This window comes from Canis lupus, chromosome 24 (assembly GCF_011100685.1).
Source record: "Canis lupus familiaris isolate Mischka breed German Shepherd chromosome 24, alternate assembly UU_Cfam_GSD_1.0, whole genome shotgun sequence".
In the NCBI taxonomy this organism is placed as follows: Eukaryota; Metazoa; Chordata; class Mammalia; order Carnivora; family Canidae; genus Canis; species Canis lupus.
The window spans coordinates 18,150,339-18,174,783 of record NC_049245.1 but is presented as its reverse complement, the minus strand read 5'-3'; the positions used below and the strand labels follow the sequence as shown (position 1 = coordinate 18,174,783).

Genomic DNA, 24,445 nt, shown 5'->3' with positions numbered 1-24,445 from the left:
AGACACAGAGTGAGAGAGAGGCAGAGACACAGGCAGAGGGTGAAGCAGGCTCCATGCAGGGAGCCTGACGTGGGACTCGATCCTGGGTCTCCAGGAGCTGAAGGCGGCGCTAAACTGCTGAGCCACCCAGGCTGCCCAGATGTTTGGGTTTTGTTTTGTTTGATATCTCTCTTCACACTGTTGGTTTCCTTGAGATATCTGCCCTTGTTTTGTGTTGAAGATTGCTGTTTGCCTGTGTGTGAATGCTGTTTCTGTGTGTCACAGCCTCCAGTGTGTGTGGAGTAGGGGCAGAACATGCTGTTGGGTGGGCTGTACTGTTAGTTTGTCTTCTGAATGAGAGAGCAGCCATCCTGTCTGGCCTCCCTGGCCCCAGGCCCAGAACTTACTGCCTTAAGGCCTGTCTCCCATTGCTCAGCACTGACAGAGAAGGGGGAAGAAGCCAGCTGGTGCGGCCACTCTGAATGTGGCTCCCCTTGATCACTCTGGCAGTTCCCCTCCCTCCTTATGTCCATAAGGGGCTTAGAGCACATTTGGTTTTATTTTACTTTGTTTTTTTGTTCAAATTTTTAAAAAGCTTTGTTTAAAGCAATTTTAGGTTTTACAACAAAACTAGAGAAGAAGGTATAGAGATTTCCCATAGACCCCCCTGCCTCCAAACATGTACAGCCTCTCCTGTTATCAGCATTACCCCCCAGAATTGGACATTTCCTACTAAGGGTGAACCTACATTGACACATCATAATCATCCAAAGCCCAGAGTTGACCTTAGAGTTCACTCTTGGTGTTGGACATTCTATGGGTTTAGACAAATACGTCATGACATAGATCCAGCATCATAATATCATGCAGAGTATTTTCACTACCCTAAAAATCCTTCTGTTGGAGACCTTTTTGCTTTCCAGCCCTCTCTAATCTGACTTCCATCCCCACACCCCACCTAAATTTGTGTATGTATGGAAGGCAGCAAGAACATCTCTATTGCCAAATCCAAAAGATATTTTTCAGTTTGCATCTTTTTCATTCTCAGCAGTAACAAGCAACTGACCACCCATCACTGACACTCTTCTGGCCTTCTCTGACCCCAGACTGCCCTGAGGCCACTCTTCTGTTGAACTTTTCTGACCAACCTCTTCCTGTTGATGTTCTTCCAGAGCTTAACTCTGGCCATCTTCTCATTCTGTATTCCTGGTTGAACTCTGCCATCCCATCTGCAGCTTAACATGCCCAGAAGCAAACTCTTCTTCAGCCCTTCCTCACCAGTCTTCACAGCATCACCCTGCCACTTCCAAGTCACTTCTCTCCCATGCAGTAGACACTCTCCCACCACATCCCAGCAGTCAGAGCCCCTCTACTAGAAAGTCCAGAAGAGACCTTGAAAATGAATGCATCTAAACATATTCCCTTGTCTCATACTCAGAGGCTTTTCATCGTATCTCAAATAAAAACCAAGGTGAACTGACCTTTGCTCACCCCTCCATACTCATCTTATGCTACTCTCCCCTGTATTCCCACTTCTGTTTTTTTTTAAAGCACCAGGCTCTTTACCATTTGCACGTGCTTATCCTTTTTTTTCTGGAAAATGCTTTCCTTCTTTCTTCTCCCTACCCTTCATCTGTATACATTTACTCGTTGTTTGGCTTTTTCAAACAACACCCAGTTCTCTGACACCCAACTGGTTGTCCTACAGTTCAGTTGAGTTCTGACACTACCTGGAAATGGCACAGACCCCATAGGTTAAGGGCTCAGTCTGACATGACTGCCTCCACTTCAGATGTCAACCACCAGTGGGTCCCCAAGCCACCCATGCTTCTGGCTGGCCATCCACAGATTTGGGGGTTCCCATGACCCTCTTCAGATTTGACAGTTTACTAAAATGATTCACAGAACTCAGAAAAGCACAGTACTTAAAATTAGTTTTATTACAAAGAGTATAATTGAGGAACAGCCACATGGAAAGCATGCATAAGGTGTAGGAGTAGGTGGAGAGCACAGAGCTTCCGCACTCCCTCTCTGGGTGTGCCACCTTCCCAGCACATGGACATGTTCACCAACCCAGATGTTCCCTCAAACCTCTTATTCCTTGTTTCCTTCAAGGTTTCATTACATAGGTGTGACTAAGGAACTCAATCTCTAGCCCTCTCCCTTCCCTCAGGCTGGGGGGATGGGACAGGGTACTGAACAGTTTAACTTTCTAATCATGTGATTGGTTTTTCCAGTGACCAACCACCATCCCAAAGCTATCTGGGTCCCTCCCTCCCATGAGTCATCATTAGCATACAAAGGACACTCCTCAATTATATCTCAATACACTTGTTATTAAAAAAAAAAAACACAGCTCATTCAGACTCAGAGACCATTCATTTTAAAAATTATATCTTCCTTTGTATAAATTACTTTGTACAAAAAACTATTAAAAATATAATTTTTTTAACTTTTTAAATTTAAAAATAGCTCATTCCTTTATCACTAAGGATATTCTATGAAAAGATCAACGCAATTTCTTCACTTCTTGATGGAGTTGGACATTTGGGCTGTTTTCAGTTTGGGGCTATTATAAATAAATAAAGAACGTTTGTGTAAAAGATGGGGAAGGGGAACTCCTATCACTCAAGAAATTTTAAGAATTTTGGGAGCTCTGTACCAGGAACTCGGGACAAAGACCAAATATATATATTTCTTTTATTATACCACACTCATCCTTCAGGTCTTGGCAGAGTGTCACTTCCTCCAAGATTTCATCCCGGAACCCCCAAACTAAATTGTCTTCCCTTGTTCTCTCACATAGAACCATATTTTCATCATGGTACTTCTCACAGCTGTTTACTCACTTCCTATCTGTGCCCACAGTTAGACTCTAAGCTTCAAGAGAGCAGGGGCACTGTCTCTTTTGGTCATCCCTATGCACACACAGACCTTCAGCACCTGGCACACAGTCATGTGCAAATATATGTGGAAACTAAACCAGGCCTTCGGGAGAAGCACTGAGTCTTGAGGAGCCAGAGGCACCAGCCTCTCTGAAGGAAGAAAGCTAATGGTGCTGGTTGATGGCCCACTTTCAAGGGGACATAGAGGCTGCATGCTAATACAGTAATTCAGTATCTCCAGTCAGCAGGTGTTCTGAATATTCTTGGAACATGTGTACAGAATGAGATGACCCTGCTGCCAAGCACTAGCCCAGTAAGGAGTAGTCCCTAATGCTGACAGGTAGAAGACAGAATGACACAATCAGAATTGATTGGGAAGATCTTTAGGGACCTTGGAATCTTATGTAGTAAACAAGGACAGATGGTGTTTTTGTCATTTCTTCTTTTTGAGAGTGGAACCTTTGAAAAGAATCCACAGCTGCTTTTTTTTTTCTTTCTGGATTTTGTTTAAGAACTAAGAATGATGATCTGACAACAGAGTCCCTTTTATGAGCATAAGGGAGAAAATGTTTTCCCCAAGCAGGTTAACCAGGTTCCAAAGGATCCAAGTGAAAAGAAGGAGAGAAGAAGGGATCCAGACAATCTTAAGCACTCTGAAGAACAGCTCAGATAACACAGAAAAGAGAATTAGAGTGGGGTGGTGTGGGGCAGGGCACTCAGTGATTCAAGTGAGAAAATCAGCGTGAGGTGAGAGTACTTCCAGACTCAGGCACAGGCATCTAAAGTAAACTCTAGATCCCGACAAGTCCATTAAGTCATTTTATATCTTAATGAGATGCTATTCTAGACTCCAGTAGGGGCCTTGTATATGAAGAGAGAAATAATAAGACCCACTTGCTCACTCACTGTGAGAGTCAGATGAGGTCGTGTACATGAAAGGGCTTTGTATCTGGGAGTGAGGCTCTAGAGTGTTTAGGACAGCTGGTAGCCGTAGAGGACTGACACTGTGGCAGTCTTTGTGGCTCTCAGAGGGCAATGTCTAAGTGAGGATAAAAAGGAGAAGTAAGTGATGTCACATCACCTGGCCACAAGGAGGCCATGTAATGAGAATTTCTGTTACAGACTCAATAGGATATTCTTGTAAAACTTAATTACTTGAACTACTGCTAGACCTTGCCAGATTGACAGCAGACACTTTGTCAAGTCCTTCATATTCCTGAAGATAGAAGTGATTATGAGTTCCTGCCACTCTGGATCTAATTCTGACCAGAGTGTGGAAGTGCACATCACAGGAACTTGGGAGAAGCAGTGGTATCTCTGTGTTCAAGCTGACTTGGAGGTCAAGGCCAGGCCAAGAAAATGCATACATAGTTTTAGAAAAGCCAGGCTTGTAAGAGCAGAAAACGATAACCATTAGTTAATAGTCTTACCCTCTGGGGGAAAGTTCAGGACGCTCTCAAAAATATCATTCTAACTGCACAATTACAGTTAAGCTGGTGAAAAACAGATGCCCCCAACACTGAGCTCTCACACAAATTTTGAGTTTTCAAAAGGCATATACAAAAAGTAAAAAGAAAAACTTAGAATCAAGGCATGGATTTTTTGGAGAATAGCCTCAGGAAAGTACAAGCCTTTGAAAGCAGGAACAGATTTAGGACAAAAGAGGTGAGAGGATTCTTGTTTTCTCCTAAGGTACAGAGCTGACAGGACAGGAGAGACCCTTAGCCTGGGGCTAGTGTCCTAGTTTTGAAAGAGAGAAGTACACTTCTTTGATGATCTTTGAATGACATTGACAAAACAATAATTAAAGGCTAATTAATGGACACATAGGAATTCACTAGATCATTCTCTCTACTTGTGTGTATGTTTGAAAATTTTCATGGTTTAATATTTCTTTAAATTACCTTCACATAGAAAAATCCAGAAAACAGTTGACAAGAGGGACTGTAGGAAGGTGAATACTGGGTTATAGCATGACCTGTCCTAAAATCAGTGGTAGGAAGAAAAGGGAGGTGAATCAGTGAGTGCCCCTTATTAGAAATAATTAGAATGTCCTTTGTTGTTGTATTACCCTGGGAGAAATCATATCAGCTTTGAGGGATGACCACTGTGTGTCAGTGTGCTCCTTGTTTCACTTCTTAGAAAAGCTGGGATCTGTGGAAGGAATGGGCTTGGTGGTGTTTTTAACAAGTCTGTGATGAAGACAGAAGCCCCACCTGGGCCTGGGGGGAAGGGGACACAGACCTTCTGAGCTGCACTCTCTTACATCTCTGGATTGAGGGTAGTCCCGGGAGAGGCCTCTGAGCAACACCAGGGCACCTGCTCCTGAGGATAGTCCTGTACTCAACTGCATCAGTAGCATCCAGACCCACTTGGAAGCTCTTAGTCCCTCCTTGCCCTTCCATGTGGATTTGCTGCCTCCTTGTGTTTCTATTAGAATAAAAATAACAAAAAGCAGGATTATGCATGGAAACCAAGAAAGACAAATTATTCTTCTCAGACTCCTTTACTGTTTCTTCCTCTTCTCCCCAACTTCTCAAGGGTGGATCCCCCAACCCAGGACATTCTTCTGTATTTGTTTTCACCCCCTGGGTCACCTCATCCAGATTTATTACTTCAAATGCATTAAAGAGTTTACCCTTGAACAGTATAGGTTTGAACTCTGCAGGTCCACTTATATGTGGATTTTTTTCAATAAGTACAGTATAGTAAATGTAATTTCCTTATGATTCCCCCCCCTTTTTTTTAAGATTTATGTATTTATTTGAGAGAGAGCACAAGCAGGAAGGGTAGGGAGAGGGAGAGAGAATCTCAAGTGGACTCCATGTTGAGCAACCGACATGAGGCTTGATCTCATGACCCTGCAGTCATGACCTGAGCCAAAACCAAGAGTCACGTTTAACTAACTGTGCCACCCAGGTGCCACCTTATGATTTTCTTAATAACATTTTATTTTCTCTGTCTTTCCTTATTGTAAGAATACAGCATATAATACATATAACATACAAAATATGAGTTAATCAACTATATTATCAGTAAGGCTTCCTATCAACAGTAGATTATTAGTAGTAAAGTTTTGGGGCAGTCAAAAGTTATATATGGGTTTTCAACTGTGCAGAGGGGTCAGCACCCCTAATCCTCTCATTATTCAAGGGTTTACTGTGTATGCTTATGATTCCCAAATGCCACCTCCTAGCCTCCTGACCCATAGCTGCCTACATCTCCTTTCGGTGGTTAGGTGGATATCTCAGAAGTCAACATGTCTCTTACTGTCTGTCTGCTGTCTTGTACCTGCTCCACCCAGAACCTTCCCTCTCTAGGTTGATGGCAAGTTCCTCAGATCAAAATCCCTGACTTCTCCATTCCATACTCTACATCCAGCACATCAGCAAATTCTATGGTCTCAACCTTCAAATTATGTCCAGATTCCAAAGTGCTTTCCACACCCATGCTACAACCACCCTGGCTTGAGCCACCATCATCTCTCTTAGACCTACTGGTCTCCCTATTTCTGCTGCTGCAGACCGAAAGTTCTTAGCCTAAGTTAAATGATATTTATCTGCTCAAATACCTAAGTTAGTTCCTCATCTCATTCAGTAAAACCCAATACCCTTACAGTGCCTGCAGGCCTTCCATGGTCTGCTTCTCTTTATCTCTCTGCCTTTATCTGTGACCCAACTGCCCCCACTCCAGCCATGGTGGCCTCCTGAGGTTCCTCAGGCAGTCCTAGGTATGTCCTTGCCTCTGGCTTTGCACAGCCAAGCCCATTGCCCAGGTGTGTTTCTGTAGACATCCCCTGATCCACCTCTCATGCCTCCTTCAAATCTTGCTCAGATATCACCTTCTCAAGAAGTAAGGCTCACCCACTCTGACCATTCTGCTTTAGAGTGCCAGTGGCACCCCTGAACCCACTTTCCCTTACCATCTTTCTATTTCTGTAGCATTTACTACCTTCTCACATGCCCTATAATTTGCTTGTTTGTTTTGTTTACTTTTTATCTCCAGCTGATGGAATGTCCACTCCATGAAAACTGCAGTCTTTTGTTCAGTTCATCAGTGTATTTTATGGGCCTAGAACAACAGGACCTATGTCAATAAAATATTGATTGAAAGGAAAATAGGCACCTCGGTGGCTCAGTGGTTGAGCGTCTGTCTGCCTTTGGTCTGTCTGATTGAAAGGAAAATAGGCACCTCGGTGGCTCAGTGGTTGAGCGTCTGTCTGCCTTTTGGAGAAGCCTGCTTCTCCCTCTGCCTGCCTATGTCTCTGCCTCTCTCTGTGTGTCTCTCATGAATAAATAATTGAAATCTTGGGGCACCTGGGTGGCTCAGTGGTTGAGCGTCTGCCTTCAGCTCAGGGCATGATCTTGGGGTCCTGGGATCAAGTCCCACATCGGGCTCCCTGCAGGGAGTCTGCTTCTCCCTCTGCCTACATCTCTGCCCCTCTGTGTGTTTCTCATGAATAAATAAATAAAATCTTTTAAAAATAAACAAATAAATGAAATCTTAAAAAAAAAAAATAAAGGAAAATAGAGACTGTCAGAGAGGAGGAAGGACCAGGAGAGTCAGGACAGCCAAGAGGCCCAGTCAGGCAGGAATTGAAGCCTCTCCCCTGAATGATGATGACTGTGGAAAGCCCCTTCTCTTGAATCCGGGAATCCACTGGAGGGATCTTTCCCCCTGTTCTTGTTGGGGCAGCAGTGGGCTGTGGGAGCCCACTGGGAAGGCAGAAGTTAGTCATCCCCACACCTCAGAGTGCCCTCTCCAGCCAGCCTGAGGGCCTGCCTCTGGTCGGTTGGCTCTTGGGTTCACTGAGGCTGCCATTCTGGAAACCAACCCCATGCTGCAGATGCCTTGTATCTGCAAATAACAGAAGTCAGTCTTTCTCTCCATTGTCAGGGTAGCTTTTCAAACCCTTCACACCTGGTTTACAGATGAAGGCATGTTGAAAGCGTTTACAGTTACAAGACCAGTAGGAGTTACTCTCTGCCTACCAGTAGGAGTTAAGAAAGTTGTCGGTTTGAGGTTGATCATTTTATTTTATAAAAATTAGATGAATTTCCTTTCTAAAAATACAATTGAATGTGTATTTTATATATATATATATATATATATATATGTTTATTCTTGTGTGTACCTCTTCTGTATGAAAAGCTGGTTGTTCTTTAATAACTTTTCTCATTTTCTTAGACTTTTATCAGTAAAGGTTTGCTAATTCAATTAGATAGCTTGCTTGTCATTCATTATTATTATCCTAGAATTATTTTTCTTATTTGGGATAAGCCATGATGGGCCATCTCGATAAAAGGCCCAGTGGGAGGTCAGAGCTCTCTCCCAGTGCCTTTGGGGACACTACAGTCTAGAGGTCAGGTCAGGAAGCTCAGCTTATCAGTCTTTTTACACTTGCTTCCTGTGAACCAGGTACATGGTTATGATAAGTGATGAGAAAGGTACTTGGAATGGTATTTGGGGGATTCTCCCTGCCTGGCCTGAGGTGGAGGTGACAGTGCTGATTCTGGGGGCTGGGATAATAACTCAGTACTCTCCTTTCTCACAGTTGTTTCCTCTCTTTGCTCCTGGTGGCTGCTGTGGTTTGGAAGATCAAACAAAGTTGTTGGGCCTCCAGGCGTAGAGAGGTAAGCCTCAATGGATAAAGGTTCCTGAATGCCTGTCAGTTCTTCCTTTCTCTTTCTCTAAAGCAAGTCCGTTTTAGCTAATTAGTGATAATTTATAGACATACCACAGGGAGACTAATGCTGCCATTTCTGCAGAGTATGGTCAGTAGATTTCGACTAGTGTGATATAAAGTATAATTCTGCACCACATACTTTTAACTTTCTAAAAGGGAACTTTAGTATTGACTTATAGCTGCCAGTTCCGCCCATTCTACCAGTGCTCTGTCCTTAGCTCAGGCAGATCTGAGGGCTCAGGAGCAGAGTTTTTCATGAGAACGAGAGTAAAATCAGCCAGCTAAACCATCTCTGAAATATCTCATCACGCAAAGATAAATCAGTGTCTAGTCAAGTTTTTGCTTGAGTTTTATTTTTTAATGAGTCTTGATTTATTTCCAGAGCTCCGTTCCTAAAGTGGTATCAATAAGTCAAGCAAATATTTTTATGATTGACCAAATAAATAAACTTGCTTAAAAGTGACAACATAAAATCTTGTTTTTCACAACTTTCACTAGTTATTACTCTGCCTTCTAGAGTCCTGTCTGTTGCATTGTTGATAATGGAAGGGCACTGAGCTCTAGGCTGATATATGCTCCTCCGTCTTCTGTATCTATTCTTGTCCTTTTCTATATAAAAATTTATCTATGGACAAGATTTAGAAGAGAACAAGAATATCGCAAATCAAAACTTAGAAGCACACAGCCCTATTCCCTGAATATTAGTGTCTGTAATGAGGGCCTCCTCCTGGAGGTCATGACCCCTTTTCTGACCCATATAAAAGTAATGTTAGCATAAAGGTAATGTTGCATCCTTTTTATTATCGTTTTTAAATTCAGTGGGTAACATATTCAGAGGGATTTTTTTTAAAGATTTATTTATTTATTCATCAGAGACACAAACTGAGAGAGAGGCAGAGACATAGGCAGAGGGAGAAGCAGGCTCCATGCAGGGAGCTCAATGTGGGACTTGATCCTGGGACTCCAGGATCATGACCTGAGCCAAAGGCAGGCAGGTGCCCAAACACTGAGCCACCCAGGTGTCCCCAGAAGGAATTTTCTAATAGCTCCATTACTAAGACATTTTAAAATCCCAATGAATTGTACAGTATTCTAAAAAAAAGTAGAAGTGATCCAAATAGAGTAAGAAAGAAGTGGGAAGACTCAATAAACATGGCCAGGGAAGGAATTGAAAACTTCTCAGAATATACTCTCTCCACAAAGGGCATTACCCAGGGAGTTTACATTTGAGATGAGCTTATGGAAATAGTAAGTCTATTTTTCCTTGAGTGCTTAGGAGAATTGTTTATTTCTAAAATACATAAACTGTTCTCAAGTAAGGGAAAAGATGGAAAGCTTAAAAGAGTCCTAATTCATGGTATCCATAGAAACTTTGAATCCCAAACCTGAGAAAAAGCACCAAAAAACAAAGACCAGTCACACAGTGACTTTATGTGGAACAGTTCTAATTTACCAGTGTAATAATGGGATCATTTACTACAGGAAAACCTACAGAATAGGTTATATCAGTGGGTAAAAATAGAACCTAAATTTTTAGTAATGGCCAAGTAATCACTTAGTCATTTGTTGAAATTCAACATCAGTTCCTGGTTTAAAAGCAAAACTCTTGGGATGCCTGGGTGGCTCAGTGGTTGAGGGTCTGCCTTTGGCTCAGGGCGTGATCCCAAGGTCCTGGGATCGAGTCCCACATCAGACTCCCTGTGTCTGTGTCTCTGGTTCTCTCTGTGTCTCTCATGAATAAATAAATAAAATCTTAAATAAATAAATAAACAAACAAACAAATAAAACAAAACTCTTTGTAAACTCAAAAATAATACCTCCTTATTAACACTATAAGGAATATCCAAATAACCAACATCACTCATGATATGAAAACACTAGAAGTTGTACTGAGAAAATCAGTATTATGACAGGTTTGTCATAATAAGAGCTGACATTTGAGCATTTCTAAATTCCAGGCACTATTCTTAAAGGTTTTATATAGATTAACTAATTTACTCTTCATAACAAGCTTATGAAATAGGAGGAAACTGAGGCTCAAAGAAGCAGAATAACTTACCCATCATCACACAGTTACTAAGAGACCAAACTGGGCTTTAAACTTGGGACTTTGGTCTTTACAGGCTATGTAAATACAGTCCTGGAGTCCCCATCGTCACTTATTTCTGCTCTGGATATTCTCGGCTGTGCACTCAAAGAAAAAGAAATAAGTTTTATTACTATTGAAAAGGAGGCAAAATTATTACTTTCAGATAAGATGATTAAAGCATAGTATAGCAGCAATTTGCATGCATAAAAAGTAATACTTAAGTAGATCAAAAATAAATCAAGGAAGACAAACAGCCAACTAGAAAATGTTTGCAACATACTTGAAAGAAAATATGAAGAGGATGAATACCTTGTAGAAAAAAGGTTTTTAAAATGTATGCTTATGAATTTAAATGAAATTTTTAAAAGATATTTACTCATTCTATAATAGGAATGGTGAATGTATGGTGAAGGAAATTTTCTTTCTTTTGCCATACCAGAGAGCATGCTTAATTAAATAAGAAGGAAGAATTAGAAGATCCCTACCTCCCAGGGTTATGATAGGCTTTATTTAGGCTCATTAAGAATAACAATTTCTTCAGCATATTTTTTTAAAGATTTTATTTATTTATTCATGGGAGAGAGAGAGAGTGAGAGGCAGAGACACAGGCAGAGGGAGAAGCAGGCTCCATGCAGGGAGCCTGATATGGGACTCGATCCTAGGTCTCCAGGATCATGTCCTGGGCCGAAGGCAGCACTAAACCGCTGAGCCACCCAGGCTGCCCAGCATTTTATTTTTTAAATCATTTAAATTTCTTTAAAAATTCCAGGTTATACTTCTTTTAAAATTCTCTCCCCACCACCACCAAAAAAAGTAGCTTATGACAGTTGATCAACAAATTAAGCTTTTACCCTTGTGATTTGAAATTTCTGTGAACCCGACTATTCAGAATATATTTCTACATTTCTACACTGTTAGTCATGTTTATCCCTCTCAGAATTGTAGAAGAAATGACTTAATGAGATTTGTAACAACAAAAATAATAACAACTAACACTGCTTAAGTGCTTGCTCTATGCCAGGCCCCATTTTACTTGTTTGTCCACACATTATCTCATGCACTCTTCGTAAAGGAACTTCCAAACTGGAAGAGCAGAAGTGTTCTGTCCTACTGGGACTCTAGCTCTTGGGGTAGCACAGAACCCAAAGTAGGGTTGCTCCACATATTTGTTGAGTAAATGGACCAACAGTTTGATGAGATCTAGAATGTTGTTATTAGTATTTTAAGAAAATGTTTAACATAAAAATATCCTTCTATACCAGAGCCATTGTCTACCCAGACTAAGATTCTGTCTCCTACCATAGTTCCACATTGGTGGTTTGCAGGAAGGCCTGGTTGTCTTCCATGGCATGACCTCCAGGCTTCAATGATATGCCTGGATCTCCAATATCCTTAATGATACATGAATGATATAGATTGATCCACCATGTGCTGGGCACTCAGCTGGTTAGTGTCTCCTTTAATCCTAGTAACACAGGTTTAAAATTCCTAATACAGAGAAGAGGAAACTGAAACCCAGAGACTTTAAACACCTTTCTTAAGGTGATGCAGCTGGAAATTGGATCAAGGATTCACATCCAAGCCTCCCCTAAATCCAAGGCCCCTGCTTGTCCCTCTAACTCTGCCAAACTTCACACTTGTTTGTTTTCAGCTTATATCACCTCTGTGAACAAAGAGCTCTTTCTGTTGCTATCTGCGGTGTCAACATTTGGTTCAGGTTTCAGTAGAAAGAAAGAAGTAGGAAAGGCTTTAATCTAGACATGAAAATATGAGGAGATAGGGCTACATCATTTATTTTATATATTTAATAAGCAGGCATCATAACATCCTGTCCATCAGTATTTTAGCGTGTATCTCTAACAGGTCAGGTAAGGACTTTCTCATATGATGATAGTGCTGTTATCACATTCAACAAAATTTAGTAGGTCCTAATGTTATCTGATACCTGGTCTGTGTCCAGTTTTCTCCAGCTATCTCAAAAATATCATTTTGGACTTCTTTGTTTGAACCAGGGAGGTTGAGGTACTTTTAATATGTAGTATTCCTTAATAAAATCCCCTCAGCACTCGGTGCTCTAACATTTGCCATATTACCCCATAGCAACTTCTTCGAGAGATGCAGCAGATGGCCAGTCGCCCCTTTGCCTCTGTAAACGTTGCCTTGGAAACAGATGAAGAGCCTCCTGATCTTATTGGAGGGAGTATAAAGGTGAGAATGTGATTCAAAAGCCCCGAAAACTTGTCAGAACTCAGGCTTCTGAGAAACCACAAAGAACAAGAAACTTGTTCCGTTGCCTCGTAATTATGTTTTCCTTTCTCTCTTTAACAATAAGGCAACACACTGACATTGTCAGGTGTTCTTTTGCTTTCATTTTTCAGTGTTTCATTCATGTTGTTAAGCATTCCCATGTTCAAGGAATTTTAATATGTAAATGGTTTGTCTCAAATTCTTGTAAGTATTCTGTGACATAATACTTTAAAACTTGTATTGGAAAAGAGCTAAATTGAATCATTGCTTCTAAGTAGTTTAGGGAATTTTCTTCAATGGGCAAATATTATAATTCACTATACATTCTATGGAATGTAAATATTTCTGACTCCTCCAAAAAAAAAAAAAAAAGATGAGGAAAGTTATAAAAGTTTCTATTTTGGCAAAATGATGAAATGTACCATATACTCTGGGGAAACAGCTTTAGATCCTGAATTTTAAAATACTTACTAATGCATTACTGAGTTCATAGGAAGTAGGTGAAATTCCCAGGGAATACTCTCCTATCCTTCCCCCCAAAAAAGAACAAATCATGAACCAAACCAGAATGATGTGTGATCTGAAGTTGTTCCAGATTGGTAACACACCATGACTCCCAGCTGACATAGGTGCAGATCCTCTCTGTGGGAAAGCTTCCCCAGTTCAGCCATGTAGGATCCCCACCGATCAAGATCAAGCAGTCAGAGATCACCAAGGACAAGAGAGACAAGCCACTAGGAATATGAGTTAGCAGACACTGTAGACAGAGGGTGTAGACAGGACTTCGCATGTTAGAGTGTCATCTAAAGAGTATAATATAGCTAGCTCTTTATGAAATGTTTGAAGGTGGGAAAGATGGAATCATAAAGATGAGGATACCATGAATCAATGACTAGATCAAAAAAAAGAATGAAATGGAACATTTAGGGGCATCTGGCTGGCTCAGTCGGTAGAGCACGTGACTCTTGATCTGTGTCATGATTCAAACCCCACGTTGGGTATAAAGATTACTTAAATAAGTAACCTTACCAAAAAAATGGAATATATAGTGGTTAAAATTTCTAAAATAACTCAGTTTACATGCTAAATAAATAGCACATCAGACACTAGTGAAGAGAACTTTTGAACTGGAAGATGAATCTGAAGAAATTACACAGAATGCAGAACAGAGAGACAAGAAGATGAAAAATATGACAGATAAGAATATGGAGAATAAAATGAGAAGACCTAACATGTATTTTATATATACATTGTATGATTGCCACGATGTGAAGAAATTGGAACCCTTGAGCAATGTCAGTGGGAATGTGAAATGTTGGAGCTGCTGTGGAGAACAGTATTGTTCTTCCTCAAAAAAATAAAAACAGAATTACCATATCTTGCAATTCCCCTTCTGGATATATACCTGCAAGAATTGAAAGCCAGGTCTCAAAGATGTATTTGTGCATCCATGTTCACAGCATTATTCACAATGGCTAAAAGATGGGAACATCCCTAATGTCCATCAGTAGATGAATGGGTATGCCAAATGTGGTCTACACATACAAAGGAATATTATTCAGTGTAAAAAGGAAGGAAATTCTGACACCTGCTACAACATGGATGAACCTTGAGAACATTATGCTAATTGAAATAAGCTAGCCACAAAAAAATATATACTATATGATTCCACTTTTCTGAGTTACCTAGAGTAATCAAATCCATAATGACAAAGTATAATGGTGGTTATCAGGGGTTGGGGGAGAGGGAAATAGGGAGTCACTATGGGTGTGGGGTTTCAGTTCTGCAAGATGAAAACAATTCTGGAGATGGATGGTGGTGATGGTTGCATAACAGTATGAATCTATTTAATACCTCTGAAGTGTACACCTTAAAAGGGTTAGGGTGGTAAATGTTATGTGTGTTGACTACATTTAAAAAAATAACTGGGGAAAAAAAGAAATCACCTAAAGGAAATGACAAAGCAACAGCTGACTTCTCATTAGTAACACCAGAAGCCAAAAGAGTTTGGAAGAATGTCTCCAGATGACATCAAGAGAACTGCCAACCTTGAACATCAGGCCCAGTAACTGTCTCCTAAAAACAAGGACAGAAGGAAGATTTTGAAAGCTTATAAGAGAAATGTCTATAGGATGTGTTAAAGAAAGAAAAACTAGCCAGGAGAATGGAGTGAGGTATAAGAAGGAATAGCAAGACAATGAAATGGTAAGCACATAAGGAATCTAGCAAACATGATAAAATAACAATTTGTAGGATTAAAAAAAATAGACAAATCTGAAGTACTAAGCAGCACCATACGTCCTGTGTTGATAGCCCAGTATGACCCAGTTGGTTACTCTTTCAAACACTTTCTTGACTGTCCTTCCAGGACACCACACACTCTCACTCTCTGGCTGCTCAACCTTCTCCATCTCCCCACACCTCTAGAGAAGGCTCAGTCTTTGGGCCTCCTCTCACATCTTTTATGCCCACTACTCCAGTGACTGTCTTAGTCTGTTTGAGCTGCTATGACAAAGTGCCAGAGACTGGGTATCGTAGAAACAACAGAAATTTCTCACAATCCTCAAGGCTAGGAAGTCCAGGATTGAGGTGCTGGCAGATTCATTGTCTGATCAGAGCCGCCTTCCTGGTTCGTAGACGGGCTTTCTTGCTCTGCCTTTATATGCCGGAGGGCAGGGAGCTCTGTAGGGTCCCTTTTATGAGGGCACTGATCACCTCTCAAAGGGCTCACGTCCAGATATCATCCTATTGGGCATTCAGATGTAACATACAAATTTTAGAAGGACACATTCAGACCACAGAAGTGATCTTTTCCATCATGGGTTTATTTTAACACCATGATCTCTCCGCTCAGACATCTCCTGTGAGCCTTTCACTCCTATATCCAATTGCTTATTTACTTGTGCCCCCACATGGATGTCTCAGCATCCAAAGCTGAGCTCTGGATATTATCCCCTATACCTCTCCTTGGCATATCTCCCCCAACTAGGTATCTCATCCTAGCCACTCAGGCAAAAGTCCTGGAGCTAAACTTAGTCCGTACTTGTTCTCATTCTCTTAACATCAGCATGGCTTTGGCTCTGTCTTCAACCTCCGTTGCTGTCACCACAATGATCTAGGTCACAGTCCTCTCACCTGCCCCGTCCTTCCCTCTGTTGTAGCCACAGAGGTTCCAGAAGTCATTTTCTTCAAGCAGATTGAAGAAATGAATGACATATTTGGGGGTATGGCAGGCAGAATTCTAAAGACGGCCAAGATTCCCAGCTCATGGTTTTTCAGTCAAACACTACTCTAGTTGCTTCTTTATATAAAGGGATTGGACAGAAGTAATACAGATCCCTAGACAGCAGAAACCTTAAGATACCGAGGGATTTTCCCTGGCTGGTGGCAGAAGAGGAAGCATGAGAAGACTTGGTACACTTGCACGGATTGGAAGCTGGAGGGGCCATAGGAGGAAGCCTCTGGGAGAGAGTGGCGCTCCCTGCAGACCACTAGGAAGGAAATGGGGACCTTAGACCCACACCAAGGAACTGGATTCTGCTGCCCTCCCTGAGGCCTCTTGAATAAGTTTTGAACAGATTCTTCCCTAGAGCCTCCAGATAAGAGCTGGCCCCGAGGCTGACTTGACCAAGTCCACCTGTGAAATTAAGAATGGATGGAAGAAATGAACAAACCTGTATCTGTAAGCAGGAACCCTCAGAGCTCGCCTGGATTTCTGACCTTCCGAACTGAGATAGATAATAAATAGGTGCTGTTTTGCAACTAAGTTAGTAATTTGTTTATTTGTTACTGTGCTACACAGCAATAGAAACTCATAGAGGGCATCTTTAAAAATCACATGTGAAGGCTGCATCATTAACACTGGAGAAGCTCCACCTTAGGTAACTCTTTGTTTTATTCCACCAGACTGTTCCCAAACCCATTGCCCTGGAACCGTGTTTTGGCAACAAAGCTGCTGTCCTCTCTGTGTTTGTGAGGCTTCCTCGAGGGCTCGGTGGAATCCCTCCTCCTGGACAGTCAGGTGAGTAGATGAGGGCCAGTGACAAACTAGACTTGCGAACTTGGGTCTAGAAGTGATAGTGAACCATAGGCATGTGCCTGCCTTGTGTCATTGTAAGGATTCAGAGAGACGATCCCATTGTCCCTTGTGTTCCCTGAACTGTCTATCCTGAGGCCATGATTCCTTCCCAGGGAGGAGCCCAGAGCTCCCCTCCCTGCACTGGCTCCCACACCCTCCTGGTGGCATTGAAACTTCTAGCCACACCTTCCCTTGCTGCTGCTTTTCCTCAGCTCTGGCTCTGCCGCCCCTTCCCTGTCTCTTCTCCCTTCCTCAGGGCTTCTCCCCTCCATCCATATCCTCTTCCACAGTTATCTTACCTGCTCTTGTGGCTCCTCGCTAGCTCCTCCAAGCTGGCACTCTCAAATTGGCATTTCCAGCCTTATGAAATTTCTTTTGCTTTTTCGCTCTTTTTTAAATATAAGGCACAAACCGCAGTTATAATAATTTAAGGGAAGTCTTGGAAATGTACTCACAGTCCTACCATCCCGCACTCTCCAATGTTCATTGTTTTTTCCTTTCTAGCCCTGGCCAGCAGCTTTGTTGAAATTATTGTATAGATCTCATTTTTATTCTTTTTTCATAAAACTGTCATAAACATGTTTGCAGTTTACTATGTAACACTTTACCAGTGTCTTTCATGCAATTCCATCAGGTACACAAATCATAATTTCGATAAACATCCTCTTATCAAACACTAAGGAGATATGGAATACAGTTGTGGAAATATTAACTCCGATTAATCATGGAGTACTTTGGAGGGATGCTTCAGACAAGATGCACAATATGTTTTAGACAGCTTTCAGTTGAAACAATTCTGGGGGTCAGGGTTGCCTTGGCTAAAGAAAGCCCTGTGTCTATGATAAAGTGTGTCCCAGAATCCTTGCCCAGCTCCTGAGCTCCATAGCCCCCTAAGTGCAGCCCTCAGGTTCAGAGCCACCTCCAGTTGAGCTTTCTAAATGACTTCTGGGTCCTCATGAGGAGGCCTTTAGGCTTGGCCAGGCCAGCCTTTATTGTCTTCATTTCCTAGGGGAACAACTTGATTTGCCTTCACCTAGGGATAGGAGTTCAGCTCCTAACTCAGCCTTACCCATGTTGAGGGCAGAATGACCCACTGACCTGAACTCTGGGACATTGTCTCCTGCCACTTCCCAGCTCAGCAAACTTGGCCTGTGCTCCCTGAGAGCAAGGCCCTGGCTAGAATTAGGAAAGCAGCCTTTCCTGCCCTGCCCTTTGCCTGATTGCCCCATCCCCTTCAATTCCTGATGAAGACCTGCTCACTGCACCCCTTTTACCTCTTCTGTACCCTATTTTAGGTGGCCCTTCCTCTGGACTCCCAGAACACCTCGCTCTGCCTTTGCTCTACAGTGTCACTGATATGGATTCCCCACTCGCCCCATTCCTTCATTTTATAGGCTCAATGCAGTGGAGTAACAAGCGCACTAACCCAGCTCCTGAGAACCTTAGCAGGGCTCTCAGCCTCCACTGGCTTGCTCACGTGTGTTGAGGATCCAGCTCCCCCAGAAATGTGCCTTCCCCAAGGGACATTTGGTTTTTTTTTTTAAGGTAGAACCTAGCATTTTATTTAGATATGCATTAAACTGTTGGAATTGAGAACCAGACATACATAATAAACCTCCAGAAATAGATCCTAAAAGGCACTTTCTGCTTAGGGCAAGCAGTCATGGAATAAGCATGTAAACAAGCTGGCTTCTCTGCACCACACCAGCCAAGTGAGCTTTCTCCATGGCCAGCCGCACCAGCTCTGCCTTCCCTTCTGTTAACACCAGCCAGACCCCCTGTAGGTCTAACCCAGGTTTTTCTGTAGGACACCTTGGCCTAACTGGGAATGCTGGAAACATGTTGTTAAAGGAATCATGGTATTGAGGGGGAAAAAAAATTTTTTTTAAAGCTGCCATCTGAGGTGATGGCTTCTCTGTACTTATGCCATACCCCAGAACACCCAAGTTAATCAGTTCCTAGAAAAAAAGGGAGAATGGAACCACTTGTCCCTAAGGCAGAGGTGGTGGAGGTGGGGAGGTGATGAGCCAGGTACCATTCTAAGGTTTTTACATGGATTCACTCAGTGACTCCTTCCACATGCCCTCTACTGTTACTGCCCCCGTTTTACAAATGAAGAAATGGAGGTATGGTATGGTATGGTTAAAGAACCTTGCTTATTCCAAAGCCTGGCCCCAGAGTCTGTCCTAACCTGCGTCACAGGATAGATACAAAAATAACTAGTGCTGGCTGAGTGATGAGGAAAGAATCTGAATTTACTTATAAAGAGTGCTGCTTTTTCTTGGCACCCTTTTGGAGACCCACAGGAAAAATTTAGCACTTAGAGCATGACTGCAATCTTATTTAAATGCTCCAACTGCCAGGCAGAGCTCTTTGCTTCATTGATCCGCTGAACAGCAAGCTTACACATCTTTTGTGTAAAAAGTAGGAGAGGGAATAAGAATATATATTTGTATTTGCATCAGTAAACCCTGAAAGAATATATACAAATGGCTGAAAGCATTAGTGGGTGGAGGGAGGGACAACGTGGAAGGGAGACTTTTCCTCTGTATACTTACTGATTTGCTCATTGCACCCCGGGAATGTAAAAAAGTTTTTTGGAATTATTTTTAAACATAAAGCAAACTGCTCCTTACCACATGTTCCCTGTGGGCTTTCCCCCAGGTCTTGCGGTGGCCAGCGCCCTGGTGGACATTTCTCAGCAGATGCCAATAGTGTACAAAGAGAAGTCAGGAGGCGTGAGAAACCGGAAACAGCAGCCCCCTGCACAGCCCGGGACCTGCATTTGAGGCTGGGCTGGGAACTGTCCAGGAGCGAGCCGGGTGCGGCGTGCCAGCGCCGTCTGCAAGGAGGGGGCAGGCGGGGAGATGCTGTGCGGAGCGGGCCGAAGACTGGAAACCCTCGAAACATCCGACTCCTCTGCATGTCCACGAGCTTTCTTTGCCGGTTTCTCCCATCTGTGCTCCAGCATCTAACCTTTTACTTTTGCATAGGAAATAATTGATTTAGTTGCAGGTCCAGGGGTGATCCAGTTTTGCTGGAGGAGGCCGGGGTAGAGCGAGTGAGAGAGCTGGAACGACACTCAGGTTCACTTGTGGAAAACCGTTCTTGGGGCCGTCTCAACTTGGCAAAAAAACAAAAGATGTTGTGTTTACAAGTAGACATTCACTACCAGTCGTTCTTCAACATGGTCTTTTAAAAACTAGTCAGATGAATGAATTTGTTCTCATCTGAAGCCTGCTATCTTTTTTAAAAGATGTGCTACTTATTCTTGCACGATGTAGGCAAATCTCTCTCTTGCAGGGAGTAGCTTTTTTCTAGTTGAGAATTAATAATGGTCCATCTCTTTTGAATCATATCAAACTAAGGTAGAAGGGGGCTATTTTAAATGTCAAGGTCAGCAGTGTTACTTAGAATGTAAAATGATGTAATAGGTAGTTTTCTATAGCAACTTGATTAATTTAGTCTTAATCCATTTGAAATCCTTTCTCTCTTTTCCTGTCTCTCTCTCTCTCTCTCTCTTTCTCTTTCTCTCTCTCTCTCTCACACACACACACACACACACATATACACACACACTAAGTGCCTAGACTTGAAATAGATCTAGCAATTGAAAAGTTAGTAAGCCTAAGTTTTCCATAATTGCATTCCTACATTCGTATAAAATTTAAATAGCTACCATTGGCAATCTGCTCTTTTTATAAAATCTAATTTGCAGCCAGGAAAGAATTTTCTCACCCCAGAGAACATTTACCCTAGCAGCAGGCAATGAGAGGAAAGAAGAAATGACCAAACTGTGAAAGCTCCTGTCTGTTGTTGTCAAAAGAAGCACTAAATAAGGTGTGGTCCTCGTGGGCCCCTGCCCCCCACTGACAGGCCTGACATTTGCTCCAGCCCATCTGGCCACTCCTGCCAGGACACCACAGTGGAAGGGACTTGTTCATGTTACATATCTCCCTTGAGCAGAAAAGAGCATGACAGCACTTGGAATCCCTGCATCAAAGAGCAACAGTGTGCTCCTGTAGAGTGCTTGAGCTGCTGGGTCATCCTCAGGCTGCAGGGGAAATCTCACACTCAAAGCCTGGAGAAGGACCTGGAACTGTTTCCTCTGCTCTCCTCCAGGAGAGGCTCAGCTAGGCTCTCCCATCCTCCTTCCCAGACCGGGTGGTGCAGGGCAGTGACCACTGAGAAGGATGAAGAGCACACAGATAAAATGGAGGAGGAGGAATAACTATGCTAAGGGGAAGGTGACCAAGTTTAAGTGGAGTAGGGCGATCCTGCTCTTCTCTCCAGGCCACTACCTGGGTGTCATGGTGTCCCTGTGTATGGTGCTCTGTGTTCTGGCAGGATGCGGCAGCCTCCCCAGGTCTCTCTTCTGCTTCAAAACTTGGAGTTCTCTGGCATTGCCCTGTAGGGCCTCTACACAACCATGCTTGTTTGTCAGTTTGGAGAATTAATACTCTAAAGAGCAAAGCCTGCAGCATTTCACCTTTAAATGCAGTGCCTATGGTAGGAACATTGTCTCCTTCCCAACACCAACCCCTCACCCATGAAGAGTTGCCTGGAAAGATGTTGAAACCCTAAAGTTGAAATTTGAACCCTAAAACACTGTCTGATGCATAAAACATCTCTACTTTGAGACTCACCTCTCAAAAAGCTGCTTTTTCACACCATTGGCAAAGAGCAGACAATTCTAGAAAAGACCCCTTCTCTTCCAAGCTTCCCACATCCCTGCCCCACATCACGGCACCCACAGAGAGCCTGCCACAGACTGGCACTGTACCCCTGTAATTGCCATGAGGCCTCTTGCCAGAGAGAGGGAGGCCACTGGAGAGGGACCTCCCACAAGGAAAATCCTTGTTTGTTCAAAGGATCAGTGTTTCTTTGGCCAAATGAGTCTCTTCCCCATGGGTTCCCAGGCCTTGAAATAACATGCACCATGTCCCATAGCCACCTGGTTTTGTTTTGTTTTGTTTTTCCTAAAAGACAGTTTATTTTTTAAAAGGAAGGAAAAAAGGAGCAAGTGATGTTTAATTCTCCAACAGTGAAGAAACAGCTGAATCCACCTGCTTCTCCTTTGCAGCCAGTAGACAGCTTCCTCCAGGCCCAGGCCAGAGGAAGAGAGTGGCAGGAAAGAGAGGCATTCCGTTTAGGAGCCAGTTACCAAGAGGGCATCATCTGGAACTTCAGAGGAATACCTCCGGGTCACAGGAGAGCCTGTATATAAGTTAAAATAGTCATGAAAACATTGATGTTGCACTTGTACATAATTATACAGTAGTGTCCAGAATGTTCAGACATTCAGAGTGTACATAAAACAGAAAACTATGTTAAGGTATTTTTATTAAACGTAATGGTGTCTGAGTTTTACCTAATATGTCTTTGTGCCACATACCGGATATCCAAGTTTGAAGAAGTCCTCTCATTGGGCCCTGATTGATAACAAAGCCAGAAAAAGGCATCCCCAGTGTGCCAGTGTGTCCAAATGCATCTGGTATGAGTTGGTTGACTCCAAAACAGAAGGCAGCTGTCAGTACACAGTGGAGAAATTGGGCATTGAGCCCATTTAAACAGCATTGTGTGAGGAGAATTGAAGGCAGTAGGCATGTCGCTGGCACTGTTGTTGGCTCTACAAGTGAGTCGTAAGTCTTTCTTTTAGCCTCTTGGTGCTGTGCATGGCCAGGGATGACCAATCTTGTCCTGAGATGTGTTTCTCTTAGTCTCTAAGTTCAAAGACTGTGTCAGATTTTCCAGAAAGGGGTTTTCCAGGCAGCTTTTTGTTCCATTTGGTCTAGAATTGTAATGAACATTTCCCAGGACTGTGGTTTCCATACTGAAAACCAGGGGTGGGAGTAGGGTGGCTAGTTCATTGACAGATAGCTCCCATTTCCTCCTGGAGAACCACACACACCCTCACCTCCTGTCCACCCCCAACTCCTCATCCTACACACACACAGTGTGGGGGAACTTCTGTGCTTCCTGTGAGATCACCTCTAAAAGATGGGAGGAGACGTGGAGAAAAGGCAACCTATACTCCCCTGAGCTAACCCAGAGGAAAAGTAGCCCTGGACAGAAGACGGTCAGCAACAGGAAAACAACATCCATGGGGGAGGCCTGAAGCGCCAGATTGGAGATGCACCGCAAAGTCTGGAGCTAACATGTGAGAAAGCCAGAGCACTCTGTAGAAAAAAGACGTTCCCATCTTAGTGCAACTTGCTCCATCGTCCCACAGAGTGTATCTGGGGAGGGCGTGGGGATTCACTTCCTTGGGTGCTGGTGTCATTTTCAAGAACACCTTTGATCCTTTAATTTCTGTCATCCTCCACACACAATGAATACTCACTAAGCACTTACTAACAACCTAAGCTAATGCTAGAGTGGTGACCAAGATGGAAAAGAAGCTCTTTGGAATTAACAGCAAAACCCAGCTTGAGCCCCTCATCCCAAGAGACCTTTCTTTCCTCGTGGTGGTTTCTGTGAGAAGTGGCCACCCCGAGGACAGACCCAGGAAGGTGGAGGGTCTGTCCTCGGGCCATGCACCAGCTCTCTGTCTGAAACGTTTGCCCAATTTACCAAACTCGGCTCCAACCATAAATATCACCGTGATGGCAGGCCCGCCAAGAGACATTTGCCCGGATTCGTTCAAACTCCTAACTACCCTTACCTGCAGGGAGATGATGTGGAGCAGAGAGGAGAACTGGCGCGCCTTCTCTTTCAAAGGCAATAATGGAATCGACTTTCAGTAACTGAAATTTGTGCACAAAACATTCTAAACACTAGTGAAGCCTGTTTTGTTGAACTAATTCTGGCTCTGGAAATGTTTTTGTTTTATAGGTATTTACGGTTTTTGTTTTTATTTTTGGTTTGGATTCAAGCTTAGTTTGTTAATATGTATAATTTAGCATCTATTGCACTCATGTAAATATGGAGTAAGTATTGTAAACTATTTCATTGCTGGGGACTGTGGGTGTTATACATACATTTAGGACTGCAATTTTTTGGTATTTTTTGTATTGTAAAATAACAGCTAATTTAAGCAGGAACGAGAGAATTAAGGGAGGTCTGTGCATTTTAAACACAAATGTGAAGAACTTGTATATAAACAAAAGTAAATACTATAATACAAACTTCCTTCTGAAATAAAAGTAGATCTGGTAAAAATGTGGTTTATGCTTTGGGTGTTTAATTTTGATTGTGTTTCATTTGTGTTTACAGTTTGCTCATTAGACCCTTAAGAAAAGGGAAAAAAAATTTTAAATGGTTACCAGTTTTCAAACTGTCCATGAGTAAACACTTGACATTTGGTGAAGGGCAAGGTATAAAACCAGTAGGGTAGGCACCTCGGCTGCCTCGTGGGGTAGAGAGAGCCTTGCACAGCTTGTGAGCAGACTCCCAGTGTCCCCACTGTGGCCTGTGTTGCCCTTGAAATGACAGTGCTGGGGAGTGAGACAGGTGTGTACAGCAGCTGTGCCCTGGCATGG

General features: G+C 42.7%; 1 protein-coding gene across 2 annotated transcripts in view; it reads left to right on the top strand.

Annotated features, from left to right (window-relative positions):
* Window positions 1-24,129, top strand: part of ATRN (attractin) — a 161,252-nt gene extending 137,123 nt beyond the window's left edge. The window contains exons 26-29 of one of the 2 annotated variants that reach the window (XM_038571736.1): window positions 8,419-8,497; window positions 12,740-12,847; window positions 16,793-16,911; window positions 19,629-24,129. In XM_038571736.1, coding sequence (XP_038427664.1) covers window positions 8,419-8,497; window positions 12,740-12,847; window positions 16,793-16,911; window positions 19,629-19,968 — 646 coding nt within the window. In that variant the 3' untranslated portion in view covers window positions 19,969-24,129. The remainder of the gene's footprint in view (window positions 1-8,418; window positions 8,498-12,739; window positions 12,848-16,792; window positions 16,912-19,628) is intronic. The other variant, XM_038571734.1, reaches the window with a different exon arrangement.
* Window positions 24,130-24,445: the final 316 nt, after the last annotated feature.